Raw genomic sequence first — 15,076 nt, forward strand, 5'->3', positions numbered from 1 at the left:
GCCCCCCAGTATAGGTTAGATTAGGTAGCTGCCCCCCAGGATTAGGTTAGATTAGGTAGGTGCCCCCCAGGATAGATTAGGTAGCTGCCCCCAGGATAGATTAGGTAGGTGCCCCCCAGTATAGGTTAGATTAGGTAGCTGCCCCCCAGGATTAGGTTAGATTAGGTAGCTGCCCCCCAGGATAGATTAGGTAGCTGCCCCCAGGATAGATTAGGTAGGTGCCTCCCAGTATAGGTTAGATTAGGTAGCTGCCCCCCAGAATAGATTAGGTAGCTGCCCCCCAGGATAGATTAGGTAGGGGCCCCCCAGTATAGGTTAGATTAGGTAGCTGCCCCCCAGGATTAGGTTAGATTAGGTAGGTGCCCCCCAGGATAGATTAGGTAGCTGCCCCCAGGATAGATTAGGTAGGTGCCCCCCAGTATAGGTTAGATTAGGTAGCTGCCCCCCAGGATTAGGTTAGATTAGGTAGGTGCCCCCCAGGATAGATTAGGTAGCTGCCCCCAGGATAGATTAGGTAGCTGCCCCCCAGTATAGGTTAGATTAGGTAGGTGCCCCCCAGGATAGATTAGGTAGCTGCCCCCCAGGATAGATTAGGTAGCTGCCCGTCCCCATAATGGAGGGGGGGGGGCCGCAGCCGCGGGGAGGGCAGCCCAACCTCTCCCTCCCTTCCTCTCCCCGGGGCCCCCCCTCAGATGCAGAGTAAGCGGCTAACGGAAGCGCTATAGGCAGAACTCACCTCCGTCCCTGGTTCCAATCGCCGCTGATCTCCTCTCTGGCTGGCTCTGCATAGATGCTTACACACGCAGCTTCCTGTTTAGCCGGAAGCTGCGTGTGTAACAACATCTATGCAGAGCCAGCCAGAGAGGAGATCAGCGACGAGTGGAACGCAGGGAGGTGAGTTCTGCCTATAGCGCTTCCGTTAGCCGCTTACTCTGCATCTGAGGGGGGGCCCCGGGGAGAGGAAGGGAGAAAGAGGTCGGGCTGCCCTCCCCGCGGCTGCGGCTCCCTCCTACCAGCGCGAACGGGCGCATGGCCCTCCAAACGGAGATGGGCCCCCCGGGCCCCTCCCCCGCCTCCTCAGGAGCCGGGCCCGGTCGCCAAGGCGACCGCTGCGACCACGGGCCCTACGCCCTTGTGTATGGGCTTGACCAGTCAAAGCAGTATCACGCTATGTTATCTTTATGTCTCTGAGCTTAATCCAGGAGGAGGTTGTCTGGATGTGAGGAGCTACAATCATACTATGCCCATTTGCTGATCTGTGATTCAATCAGCTACGATTGCTGGTAAGAGTATTCTAGCTGGAGGAGTGATCAAGGGAATAAGAGGAACAGTCTCTGGAACTTTTTGTATTATAAGGATATTTCAGCCTGATAGCAGGAAGATTAACAACACGTGGCTTGATTGCATTGTGGTTTTGCAGGGGAACACTTTGTTGTTACTGCAGGGGGACATTGGATATCCTGTAGATTGTGTCTGTTTCCACAGGAGGACTGGAATATAATAACATTAATGAGATTGTCAAATTTCACTGTATATTAGGTCTGATCAGACAGCTGGGTTCATTTTTAGAGCTGTAAGAGCTATATGGTATATGTGATGTAGAGCGCTCCACCTTTACCTTTTATATCTATTCAGGGTGGTGATACCCCCCCCATGGTGAAGCGATCCATTACTATATACAAAATTGCGCAATATTTATTACCTATAGGAATACATCTGGAAATATCTGTCAGAGGAGCGCATTGACCACATTTTATAAAATATAAAAGGAAACATCCATTAGGTTCCCTTTAACATTGTGGAAATTGTTCCACTGGAATGCGGAATTCCTCGGAATACCGCAGGGATCCACCAGAATGTAGCGGTGATGGAATTTCGTTACAGCGGAATTACCGCAATATCGGAAATCGCCTGTTCCGATCATACCTAGTTGTATCGGACAGCTGCTGATATATAAATGACAGCAACTGGTATATTTCAGTTCTGACAAAATAAGTAAAGAGTTCACTCAGATTCTGTCCCTCTTGGTTAATAAGCAGCAGGCTGATCTGTAAACATGAATTTTCACCTACATTCCTCCCACCCTCTGACCATGTGTGTAAGTGCCGATGTCATGGTGAGCAGACATCACACTGCCATGTAACGACATCAGTAGCAGGATGGAATTTCCATGAGGAACCAATATCATAATAACAGCTAATGCAACAGGCCGAGAGAATACAGGAGAGGTGCACTGTGCCACCTAGTGGCCATTCTATACTACAAATGGCGAGATATAGCATAGCTACCATATGGTATGTACACAGTACACATCCTAGATTTGTATAATCTGATTCAAATATTCATGCTAATTTTGTGTAACAATTTAGTATGAGGTCAAGCATGCCCCAGCCTTGGCAGACTCCCTATTAGCAATCCATTAAATGAGATGCTATTTAGCTAATCACTGTTGTAGCTGGGAGCGGGACATCTGCTCACCCTCAAATCTAAGGGTTGGTTTACACGGACGCTTGGCGGCTTTTACCACCAAGCAATCGGGACTCGTTGGCTAAACGTTCCCATTACTGTAATTACTGTCGATTGCGCAAATGTGGCGTTCTGATCCCGATTTAAAGCGCCGTTTCGGCCAGCCCTAGAAGCCGCATGCGACGTCCAGGCTCGGCTTGCCACCTTGGCTTTGCGTCTCCTTGCAGGGACAAGAAACGCCGATCGCGATGGGAAGCAGACGGCAGACGATCGCCATACCGCCGCTCCCGAACGAGACGTCCGCGGCTTCCCGGTCGCCCCAGCGCTGCCTGCCTGTGTCTCAGTACAAATAGTGAGCATTCACAAGGAGAATCCACATATTCAACATCTTTATTAGAATGAGTTATTACTAAATGCACCACAACTCCTACATACTAGGGAATCGCACTGTACAGGCTTACCGCATCAATTGTGGCAACATGCCAATCTTTATTCCATTTTCCCTGCCCCATTTTCACCCCCCTTAAAGGACAACTGAAGTGAAAGAGATATGGAGGATGCCATATTTATTTCCTTTTAGGCAATACCGATTGCCTGGCTGTCGTGTTCATCCTCTGCCTCTAATGCTTTTAGCCATAAACCCTGAACAACCATATGCATATCTGACATTGTCAGATCTGACAAGATTAGCTGTATGCTTGGTTTTTTCTGGTGTGATTCAGACACTACTGCAGCCAAATAGATCAGGGCTGCCAGGCAACTGGTATTGTTTAAAAGGAAATAAATATTGCAGCCTCCATATCCCTCTCCTCCAGCCCCATGAGCACCAATGTGCCCCTCACTGTCCTTCCGAGTGCCTTCGCTCGCCTGGTACAGGTCCCGGTAATCTGGCTCAGTCGCGGCAGTTGGGTCTTTTGTGCATGCGCAGCTGAGCTAGTTACTGGGACCCAGTGTCGGACTGAGAGGTGGAAAAACTGAGGAAATCCACCTGCTGGCCAAGCAGCAGAAACCCTGTGTTATCACTCCCAATAGAAACCTGCAGCAAGTCTTCACTGTGAGCAGCAACACCTGATTACTGCTACTTGGCCAGTAAGTGGATTTCCTCAGCTTTTCCAGCTCCCAGTCCGACACTGCCGTGACCGGGAGGCATGTGCCTAATGTCAGGTTTACTTTAACCTCCTTGGCGGTAACCCCGAACTCCCAATGACGTCCCGACGTCAGTGACGTCATCCCGCCCCGTCGCCATGGCGACGGGGGAAGCCCTCCAGGAAATCCCGTTCTTTGAACAGGATTTCCTGATCGGAGATCGCCGAAGGCGATCGAAGAGGGCTGGGGGCTGCCGCTGAGCAGCGGCTATCATGTAGCGAGCCCTGGGCTCGCTACATGATATAGGAAAAAAAAAAAAAAAAACTGCTGCGCTCCCTCCTGGCAGATTTTTTTTATACCGCCAGGAGGGTTAAAGCGGACCCAAACCAAACATTTTTTTTAATTCAAAATATTTAGTTGCACCACTCTGACACATACAAAGTTAAATAAACACTCCTTCAAGCCTATGAGCATTTCCGTGCATGCTTTTCACCCTTCTCTTTTCATGACTAGGGTTATACAGGTGGCAGCCATTCGCAATTCCTCCTTTGCCGGACACCACCTACTCCAGCATTTTGCCGGATTCTGTCCCGGCAATATGAAAGGAAGGAAGGGGTTCCTCCAATAAATGTAAAATATTTTATTATTTGTCATCATGCAGCTGAAAAAAGGCTGCTATTATTAGAATTTAGAAAATAGATTTTATTTCTGGAATCTTGTATTTTTTAATTTGGGTCCACTTTAAGAAGGAGGGAATGGAAGGGGGGTACGATGGAACATCACAGCAAGTCTGTCTCTTCCTGCCTGAAAATTTGACTGTAGCCAAAAGTCAGACTTTCAAGGAGTGATTATTGGGACCGGGGTGGGGTTAAGGGTTTTGGGATGAGAAGAAGGACAACGCACAGAGGTATGTAGATCAAGCATCTCTGTGCTTACCTTAGGTACAGTAGCTGTTCCTTGGGTCAGGTATCCTTTGAGTTTATTAATTAGTAAATACTAAATGATATTAAAATAAATGAGCAGCCCATCCAGTAGCAAGGTTTTGTTTATTTCTTGTACAGATTAAAAATAGTTGTAAATAGTCTCTATAACACTAAATAAAGCTTGATGTTAGTAGACAACTAAAGCTAGTTACGCTCATTCAAATATAGTCACCTGGAGGGATCAAGAATTGCTCTCTGAAGGCACAACCAGTGCATGATGGAGAAGTAGTGGTGGCATTGCAGTCGAATCCAAAGTAAGTAGATCCTAGCGCAGTAGGTGGAGCCTAGGGTGGTAGCGGAATCTGCAGTAGGTGGGGCCTGGGGTGGTAGCTGAATCCGCAGTAGGTGAGACGTGGGTGTTAGTGGAATCCGCAGTGGGTGGGGCCTGGGTTGGTACCTGAATCCGCAGTAGGTGGGGCTTGGGGTGGTAGCTGTATCCGCAGTAGGTGGGGCCTGGGGTGGTACCTGAGTCCACAGTAGGTGGGGCTTGGGGTGGTAGCTGAATCCGCAGTAGGTGGGGCTTGGGGTGGTAGCTGAATCCGCAGTAGGTGGGGCCTGGGGTGGTACTTGAATCCACAGTAGGTGGGGCTTGGGGTGGTAGCTGGATCCACAGTAGGTGGGGCTTGGGGTGGTAGCTGGATCCACAGTAGGTGGGGCTTGGGGTGGTAGCTGGATCCACAGTAGGTGGGGCCTGGGATGGCAGCTAAATTTGCAGTAGGTAAAACTTTTAATGAACTCAGGTTGGATATTGGCCTTTGCTACAAGTTTGCAGTTTCCTTTTAATATGGTTTTGGAATCTGGTCCCTGCAAGAAGCTTTCTATTACACAAGACCTTCCCAAGCTGGGCCAAGGGCCATAGCACCATTCTTGAGCGTGCCAGGAGGCCAAACTAGCGAAATTAAAGAGACTGAAGTCTTTTTAACCCAGTTTTCTTATTTAGTCCTGTTCAACATTAAATTCTAAGTGGATTTGCTGCATTCCGCGACAGAACGAGTGTTTTATAGCAGAGAAATAGCCCAGCAAAGTATCTGGGCTGCAGATCCTTCTGGGTAGAGGCAAAGCTGTACGCAGTAGCTCTGCCTCTACTCCAGTCAATCTCAGCTGGTGTCTGCATTGGAAAATGAGTGGAAATATTACGATCAGGTCAGAAACGATCAGGGCATTTACAGGGAGTAGTCAGGGGAGAAGACCTAGCAGGGTCCAGGCAGTGCGGGGCCCAGGGGCTATTGCCCCTTTTGCCTCAATGGCAGCGCCATCCCTGACCATGTGCAGTTAAACAGTGGCTGCTACTGCTGCAGTGGTGGCTTTTAACATACAGGGGAGCGAAGAAGGGAGCAGAGTGGCATCTGGCGCCACCCAGTGGAACTATATTTCAGAAGACTTTCTTAAAGCGGACCTGAACTCAATACATACAGGATGCATTTCTCTAGGTTTTCCTTCTGTCCTGTGCAAGAGTTCAGGTCCACTTAAAACTACCGTCTCTGTTTAGGACAAACTTATCCAGCTTTGTTTTTTTTTACACTTGACCTGGTTAGACTAAGCAAAATAAATTCCTAATAAATCTGATCTATACTATAGGTGTAATATTACTGTAGGTACATTTATGCATATGTTCTGGGCGTGCGACAGTCTGAACTTAGTAAAACTGATGGTCTTACAGTCTCCACTCATAAAGCCTTGATGGTGTGCTTGCTGTCCTTTAATGCTCATAATCTCATAATCAATAATAATTAATCATCTGCAATTGGCCGAGTACTACATCCTGGCTGGGGGTGGGTTAGGGGTTTTGTTTATGTCTTGTTTTTGTAAGTACGCTTATATTTTTGTACAAATTCAATCAAAAGTTTAAAGGGAACCTAAACTGAGAATACTTTTAGCCACAGCCCCTCAACAAGCATGGAGATCAGGTGCTCTGACTGAAGTAGCTGCATGCTTGTTTCAGGTGTGTGATTCAGCCACTACTGCAACCGCAGAGTTCAGCAGAGTAGTCAGGCAACTGGTATTGCTTAAAAGGAAACATCCATATCCCGCTCAGTTAAGTTTTCCTTTAAAGCTGATTGATTCCTTTTCCAAAAGAATACATTCAAAAGAAATCTATTCCAACCATACACATCAATTTCCAGTAGATTCCACCAGGGAATCTATTGAAAATAGATGGAACTGTAGAGTTGCGCTGTTCGATGCAGTGTAAAGCTATAGGCCATCGATCTGCCAATACTCTTGCCCCGCCCCAATAGATTTACATTTTCTATCCTGCCCGATAGGTTCTTTCAATCGATTTTTGATCTGCAAGGAATAGAGAAAATCAATGTGTATATGGCCATCTTTACTGTAAAAAAACCAAAACTGACTAATAAGGCCGTTTCTGAACAATCCGATGAGCCCCGATTCAGTGCTGACTCCCCACACAGACATGCGACGCCTGCGCAGTAGAGCGGACCTGATCAGGCTCTGCTATTACCGTTGGAGCTCAAAGAGGAAGATGGTACTGCGCGCCTGCGCTGGATCGTAAAGGTAAATATTGCTGTCTACTGCTGGATCCAGGCCACACAGAAGGAAGGGAGAAGCCTCATTAGGATTCAAAGACAGGGCCGGCCTTAGGCCCGGTTCACATTAGCGTTCCCTGTCCGAATTCGCCGGGCCAGATCCGGACCGTATACTGCACAAACGGAACGTACGTTCCGCATAGCAATGCAAAGGCTATGCGGACGTTCACACGCGTCTGTTCCGTACAGTACGGAGCCGGACTCAGGACGCTTTTCCAACATGCGCTATTTTTCGGTCCGGATCATCCGGCCCATGCACCCGGACCGGAGCCTGACTGCACCATCCAGAAATATGAAAGCAATGGGAAACGGAAGCACAGAACACACTGGAGACAAACACCGGACGTTCTACCCCACTTCCTATGCGTATTTATAGCGGCCATTTCGGATGGGGACACATGGGCCCAGCATATCTGGAGTGGAGCAGCAGTGACACACGTGCTGGAGCTGTTTTGGCAGTATGTCGGAGGTGGAGGTGAGGCCTACAGCGGAGGACCTCATTCTACAGGTGCACCAGGTGCACCTTCTGCAGACACCAACAATTTTATGGCAATTTTGTTATTTCTTTACCCCACGGCTCCGGATGGCAGCCTGATGCATGCCTGATGCAAACGGACCGGATCCGGATCAGGTCCTGATCCGATCCGGTCCGTTTGCATGCCAAAACGCAAGTGTGAACGGGGCCTTAGGTTTTACAGCGCCCTGAGCGAAACCTGATTTTGGTGCCCCCCCCCCCCCCCCCCTCATCACACCACACCACACCAAACGCTCAGATCTCTGTGACACATCACATATGTATAATAGAAAAACACTAATAACCACAAAATGGATGGAAAGAGTGCATTATCATGAATACACTTAAAAAAACGTTCAGGAATATTAATAAAAACAATCAGTGGGACTTATAACACCCCCCCCCCCCCCCCCCCCCAATTTTGATTGATACCACATCACCGACAATTTTAACCACATGTTAAAGCTGCAGTGCGTCTCTCCCCCCAAAGAAAAAAACCCGCCCTCAGTCTCAGTATAGGTAGGTAGCTAGGTATAGGTGCCCCCTGTGTAGGATCTCATGTGTAGGTGCCCCCAATATAGGAAGTCAGGTGTATTTCTCCCCCCCAAAGGTAGCCAGGCGTCAGTGCCTCCAGTATAGGTATCTAGGTGTTGGTGCCCTCAGTATATGTAGCCAGGAGTAGGTGCCCTCCCTCAGATAGCCAGCTCTAGGTGCCCCCTTGGAAGCTGGTGCCCTGAGCGACCGCTCAGGTCAAAGGCAGGCTATGTTCAAAGGCTTCCACCTCCCAAGGTAAATAGCCCCCAGGTGGCTCTTTTTCTTCTTATAGGTTCTCTTTAAATTAAACATGAACTGAAAAATAAGTCAAAATGACCATGCATACATACGATTATTGCTGGTCTCACGAGTAATAATGAGTGCCTAAGCACTAGAATACGATTTAAATGAGGCTTAATTGCCTCAGGTGTGCGGCAGAGAAACAAGGGGTTATTTACCCATAAGTCCACAGTATATCTGCGCTCCAAATAGCTTGCATGCGGCCTATTGGACTCGTTGCAAGCCTCACTACACGCACTTCCTCTTTCAAGCCGGAAGTGTGCATAGTGAGGCTTGCAACGCGTCGAATTCGACGCGTGCAAGCTATTTGGAGCGCAGATATACAGCGGACTTATGGGTAAATAACCCCTTGTTTCTCCGGCGCACACCTGAGACAATTAAGCCTTATTTAAATCATAAATTTGCGTGCTTAGGCACTCGTTATTACTCATGAGCCCATAGCTACATACTACCTAACTCCCACATAGGCTACTCATTTCTCTTTCTCCTCTCCCATGTCCTGTTTGTTCACTGTGATCAATGGAATTCTCAGCCCTTCATTTACAAAATGTTGATGACCCCATAACAGCTTCTGGGTTAGCACTCCGTTAACCGGTAATATTTCCCACTTGAGCAATAGGTACATGGATATTACCTTGCTCATCGGCTGTCATTTCAGGTATAACTGACAGCAACTGATTTAATAAAAAAGGGCCCTGATGCCTGGTACACACCATACAATTTCCCATCAGATAGATGGATCAAATTGATTATTTCCTAGGGGGCCGATCTGATATCCGATCGTTTTTCTGATCGATTTTCTATAGAAGTGATCGGAAAAACTTTCGGAAATCAGATGGACCTGTTAGAAATAATCAATTCAACCTGTCTGACATGAAATTGCATGGTGTGTGTAACAGGTATTATGCTTTCAGATTCCAGAGAGACAAGTCTGACTAGATCTAGTCAGAATTGGAAGGAATAATTTTCAGGTACATCATGTGTTATTTTAAATAATTTTATTCGGTTCAGGTAGAAGTGTTCAGACTGTGGATTGGTCGCCAGATATTTGTTCATTTTTGAATAGGTATAATACAATAAATACTGTAGTATTATAGCAGTACATATAACGGATAGAAAGTAATAAGAGAGTTTCAGTTATCTCCACATAGCAGCTCTTCACCCATTGGTTAGCCAGCACTATGTATATGTTGTATTCATTCAGCCGGACGGTAAGGTGGGCACCACATTAGAAAAAGATATACCGTATGTCATAAATTATTAAAATTTCCCTCACCTAGAATGTGTTCCCTTTCATAAGATGATAGAACATTTGTAAATAGTGTTGTCTAAAACCTGACTGGATGCTATAAACAGCATTGCTATAATTCTGCCAATTTGCTTTCCAAAACTCTGCTGATCATCTTCTGTGCCTCCTCGCTGTACAACCCTGGCTGTAAACCCTTATATACACGGCAAAGCATTCATCACATTCATTTTACTGGCTCCTGGGCCTGCCTACCACATGCAGACATAAGGCAGAGCTTTCTTAACACAAGCTGCATCTTAGAAAGAAATAAGGACAGAGAATTGGTAACGGAAGCCATTGCTGCAGAACAGTCGCTGCCAGCATCGAGTGACATCACAAGAGTTCTCATCACAGTGCAAAGGATTCTGGGAAATCTTATCCAATGTGGATTTCCTGCCAGCTCTTAGGTCTGGTTTCAGATAGAGGTCCCTTGGCATGTCCTAGAAAACGAGTAGAAGAAGGCATGGTCCCTTCATCACAGTCAGTACGTTGGAGAACTAAGGATAAACAGACGCTCCTCCTCCTTGCGAATCCAGCGCAGAAGGCGGGAGACGCCATTCACAGCTGATGATTTTGTCCCCAATGGGCTAAAGCAAGCGTAGAGTTCAAATGCCTCTGTCACCTGCAGAAAAGAGAAGAGATGTTTTGTCATCCAAGCACCTTATTTTTTGGAATATAAGACACTCCTAATTTTAGAGGTTAAAAAAAAAAAAAAAAAAAAAAAAAAAAAAATCATGGATTAAACAAAACTACTAAACAAAGTGCATATATATGGTGCAGGGGCATCTTATGGACCTTTCCCTGCCCAAACTGTCTGTAAGCTACTCTAAGCTACACTGTCCGGCTACAATAACCCCTGCTGTCCCCACCAGTTACGCTGCACTATACACTACACTAACCCCTGCTTTCCCCACCAGTTACGCTGCACTATACGCTGCACTATACACTACACTAACCCCTGCTTTCCCCACCAGTTACGCTGCACTATACGCTGCACTATACACTACACTAACCCCTGCTTTCCCCACCAGTTACGCTGCACTAGACTAGATTGCACTACGCACTACACACTACACGAACTCCTGTTGTCCCCACCAGTTACACCGCACTACATTATACACTACACTGACCCCTGCAGCCCTCCCAGCTAAGCTACACTACTGTCACTTCAGCTCTCACCTAATCCTGCTGCCACATTCCTCTCCCCCTCACTCTGGCTCTACTTCATCATCATGTATTCCTCTTCTCCTGCATCTTCCGATATTGGCATACACTGCGGCCGCCTGCCACTATACAGCTCCAGGTCCTTCTTCATGGTCAGTTCCATAGTATTGGTTCCCCCCCATACTGCATGACCCCAGTGGTGCACGTGTATCAGGGTCACGCATGAAATGCAGCGCACATGTGCCACTGGGATCATGCAGTATGGGGGGGGGGGACCAATAATCCGGCAATATGGAGCTGCCCAGGAAGAAGGACTGGAGCTGTATAGCGACAGTGTATCGCGATATCAGAAGATGCTAGAGAAACGCGTGGAGAAGCAGAACTAGAGTGAGGAGTAAAGAAGCACGGTGGCAGGATGCGGTAAAGTGCTTCCCTGTGCACTCAGCATCACATTTTACCTTATCTTTAGAATATAAGACTTTTTTTGGGGGAAAAAAAAAAGTGCTTCAGATTCTGAAAAACACTGTAATTCCCTCCAATGTACAGCACTTATCTCCTGGTTTCAGCAGCAGTAATTCCCAGGGGAAAGGTATTCTGCTCTACTCCATTTTACCCTTCAGATATAGTCAATCAAGCTTTACCAAGGACTGGTTCACACTGGCAGTAAACACGCTGTTTTTGGCAGCTGACAAAAGCTTTGTTTTGAAACAACTGTGACAGCATTGAGCGTTGTCGGTGTAAATGTCACAGTAGGTCCTGTCATCTCATATCGGATGGTACATGTAACACCCAGCGTTGGCATTTTTTCCATATCCCCCTATGGGTTCAAAATGCAACGGACTAACGGGAGCCGATGCCAAATGCTTTCTTGCACGGTAGCAGAAAAGCGCCACGAGCTGTCCCACCAGCTGCCCATATGCACTAGCCCTAAGAGTGCTCTATAAAACCTGTGATTTTTTTTTTGGGGGGGGGGGGGGGGGGGGAGGGATAACCATAAAGTGGACTTGTAACCGCAAATAAAGATTTCATTTTTGGCTGTCATGCTCACCCCAGAAGCAGTAGAGTGTTGTAGGGTGTTAGCTCACCCCAGTATTGTCACCAATTTCAAAAATGGAACATTAAAGTGTAACTGTCGGGCATAAAATCCAAAATCAATTCTTTATATGCATCTGGTAAACAAGTAATAAGGATGCTATCCAGTCAATCCAAAAGATAAAATCACTATTACTTTTCTTGTTGATAAATGATCATTCCCCAGTTTACCTGACTCTTATTTAGTACACACAAAATTTGGTATGCGCAAAGGAAGTTGCAGTGCATGCTGGGTTGTCCTTTTTGCTTCTCTGCTTTCCCCTCAGACTTAAATAATTCAGCCTGATTGGCTGAAGCCTCTTTCCCTCCTGTTTTCCCCTCCCACACCTCTGTTCCTCTCTGATTGGCCAATATTTCTCACGCTGAGACAATGCACTTTCTATAGTGGACAAAGGGCAATGCATACACAATCAGGCAGAGGAGAGTAAGGGAGGAAATGACATCAGGGTTGGCTTCAAAACAGCCACAGTTAAAATGGGAAATGCTAAGAAGGATTTTCTCTTTTTTTACTGTAAAAAAAAAAAAAAAAAAAAAAAAAAAAATCACTAAAATCAAAAAATGTGGACAGTGCAATACATATGTTATGTAAGTAGAGCAAGTATTTATCTACTCTACTATATGTGTTTTTTCCTGAGATAGTATGACTGACAGCTCCTCTTAAAACTGTACTTGAATAATGTACATCCATCCTCATTGCCATGTACACAGCAAATATGAGGACGCCTCAGGACTGAGACTATTTATTATTATTTAGTATTTCTATAGTGCCAACATCCTCCACAGTGCTGTACAGAGTATATTGTCTTATCACTGTCCCTCAGAGGGGCTTACAATGTAGTCCCTACCATAGTCATAGCTCTATGTATGTATCGTGTAGTGTTTGTATTGTAGTCTAGGGCCAATTTTAGGAAGAAGCCACTTTTCTGAATGTTATGGGATGTGAGAGGAAACCTGAGTGCCCGGATGAAACCCACACAGACACACGGGGAGAACACAGAAACTTTGTGTAGATAGTGTCCTGGCTGGGATTTGAACCGGGACCCAGCGCTACAAGGTAAGAGAGCTAACCACTAGACTGCCCTATGGGCACTTACCCCAGTTCTCTGCACAGCGTTGTTGGCCTTATCTCAGTGTTTCTCAAACCTGTCCTTGTGAACCCCCAATGGTGCATGTTTTGCAGGCAACCTCACCTCTGCACAACTAGGTGGATTCCATGTAGCAGAGACACCAACTACCCCACCTGTGCATAGGTGAGGCTGCCTGCAAAACAGGCACCGCTGAGGGGAGGTCACAAGGACAGGTTTGAGAAACACTGCCTTTCTGGATGTGCTTTAAAAACAAACAATGTAAATGAATGTCCATATACATTAACATATGTTACCCTATAAAACAAAAGGGCCCAGCAGCCAATAAAATCCCCTCGAGGCTCCAGTGATCATCTCATTCTGGGGCCTCCAGGTGAGGCTATGTCAGGCATGGGCAAACTTGGCCCTCCAGCTGTTAAGGAACTACAAATCCCACAATGCATTTGCCTTTATGAGTCATGACTGTGGCTGTCGGACTCCTGCAATGCATTGTGGGACTTGTAGTTACTCAACAGCTGGAGTGCCAAGTTTGCCCATGCCTGGGCTATGCTGTCCTCTGCAGGAGGGCTGCCAAATCACCAGTAATATGCATGTGCCACCCATCCCCTCCTTAGTGTGGCACAAAGCAGCAGGCAGAATTTATGGCTGAGGCCTGAATCTCATTCCATACAGGTAACAACAATGGCGAATTCTGAGCAAAGAAAAGTAAGGAACTGTGTGTGCTTGTGAATCACAAGGTAGTGAAGCCATAAGACAAGAACAGCTGTGAACGAATAAAATTAAGAAAGAAAGGGCAGCTCTTTTACACAACCTTGCAGTTATCGGTGTTTATTCAACATAGATGTGGTGCAATAGCATAAATAACATACAGCACGAGCCTATGTGGCAAGCAAAGTATAAATGCAGATACCGGCCCTGGTGGGCAGACCGTGGAATGGTGGGTGCAGGTCACAAGTAGCCTAACAGCTGTTATGTGTGGATAGGCCTCTGTAGAAGCGCTATCTGCGCAAAATGGTCTTTAGGCTACTTGAGCCCTGCACCCACCATCCCGCCGTCTGCACACCAGGACCGGTATGTGCATCTATACTTTGCTTGCCACATAGGCTCACGCTGTATGTGATTTATGCTACTGCACACATTAACATTGAATAAACACTGATAACTGCAGTACCGACCTTCTTCATTCTTCATTGTTACTGCATACTCTTTACGGTCAAAGCAGGCTTCAGTAAACGAGTCTGCTGATCCTGGAAGGTGCAGTTGCCACCCTCCTCCTAAAGCTGCAGTGCCAACACTTTTCTCTACTTGTCTCTGCTTTTATACAACACATATGATTGACTACAGACAACTATTATGATAAAGATTTTAAGAGTTTATTTTTCCCTGTCTTGGGTTTGTGGGAAAAGTAGACAATTCAGTTGGTTTTGCACATTATTCAGGAAAAAGTCTCACTGCCTCTGTACATCTGGCTACTTACCCAGGCCAATATGTTCTCATGGGAGGCGGTGTGGTAGATGGTTGCTAGTGGCCGGGAGCTGCAGTGTGCCCTACCATGCAGATACTGATATAACGCTACCAGCCGCTTCCCCTCCCGATCCGTGTCATAGGGGGCCGTCATCACTGGACTGTGGAGAGATCACATGAGCAGTAATAACTACACCCATTGCCTGTGTCAGCCATACCATACCTGACAACTGAGATAAGAAGCCACACCCCTAATCACGCCCCTGACACACTCCTAGCCACGCATACCATTAAGATTTCATAAGAAAAATATGTTTTATAACTCAAATCACGCTGGTCAATTCTATCCTGGATCATTTTCCTTCGTATTAACATTTATAAATAAGAAATATATATTGATTTAAAGGATGGAAATAAAGTTAAACAGTTACGGAGTTAAAGAGAACCCGAGCTGGGTTTGAACAATGTGATCTGCATAGTGAGGCTGGATCTGCCTATACAGCCCAGCCTCTGTTGGTATTCCAAACCCCCCTAATGTCCCCCTGCACTCTGAA

The 15,076-nt window shown here is 46.5% G+C and overlaps 1 protein-coding gene across 2 annotated transcripts in view; it reads right to left on the bottom strand.

Annotated features, from left to right (window-relative positions):
- Window positions 1-9,412: 9,412 nt before the first annotated feature.
- MON1A (MON1 homolog A, secretory trafficking associated) overlaps window positions 9,413-15,076 on the bottom strand; it is a 33,176-nt gene continuing 27,512 nt past the window's right edge. For both annotated transcript variants that reach the window (XM_068252955.1, XM_068252956.1), the window contains exons 5-6: window positions 14,536-14,683; window positions 9,413-10,339 (exon numbers count right to left, since the gene is read on the bottom strand). In XM_068252955.1, coding sequence (XP_068109056.1) covers window positions 10,199-10,339; window positions 14,536-14,683 — 289 coding nt within the window. In that variant the 3' untranslated portion in view covers window positions 9,413-10,198. The remainder of the gene's footprint in view (window positions 10,340-14,535; window positions 14,684-15,076) is intronic.

The sequence above is a fragment of the Hyperolius riggenbachi genome, chromosome 9 (assembly GCF_040937935.1).
Source record: "Hyperolius riggenbachi isolate aHypRig1 chromosome 9, aHypRig1.pri, whole genome shotgun sequence".
Classification (NCBI taxonomy): domain Eukaryota; kingdom Metazoa; phylum Chordata; class Amphibia; order Anura; family Hyperoliidae; genus Hyperolius; species Hyperolius riggenbachi.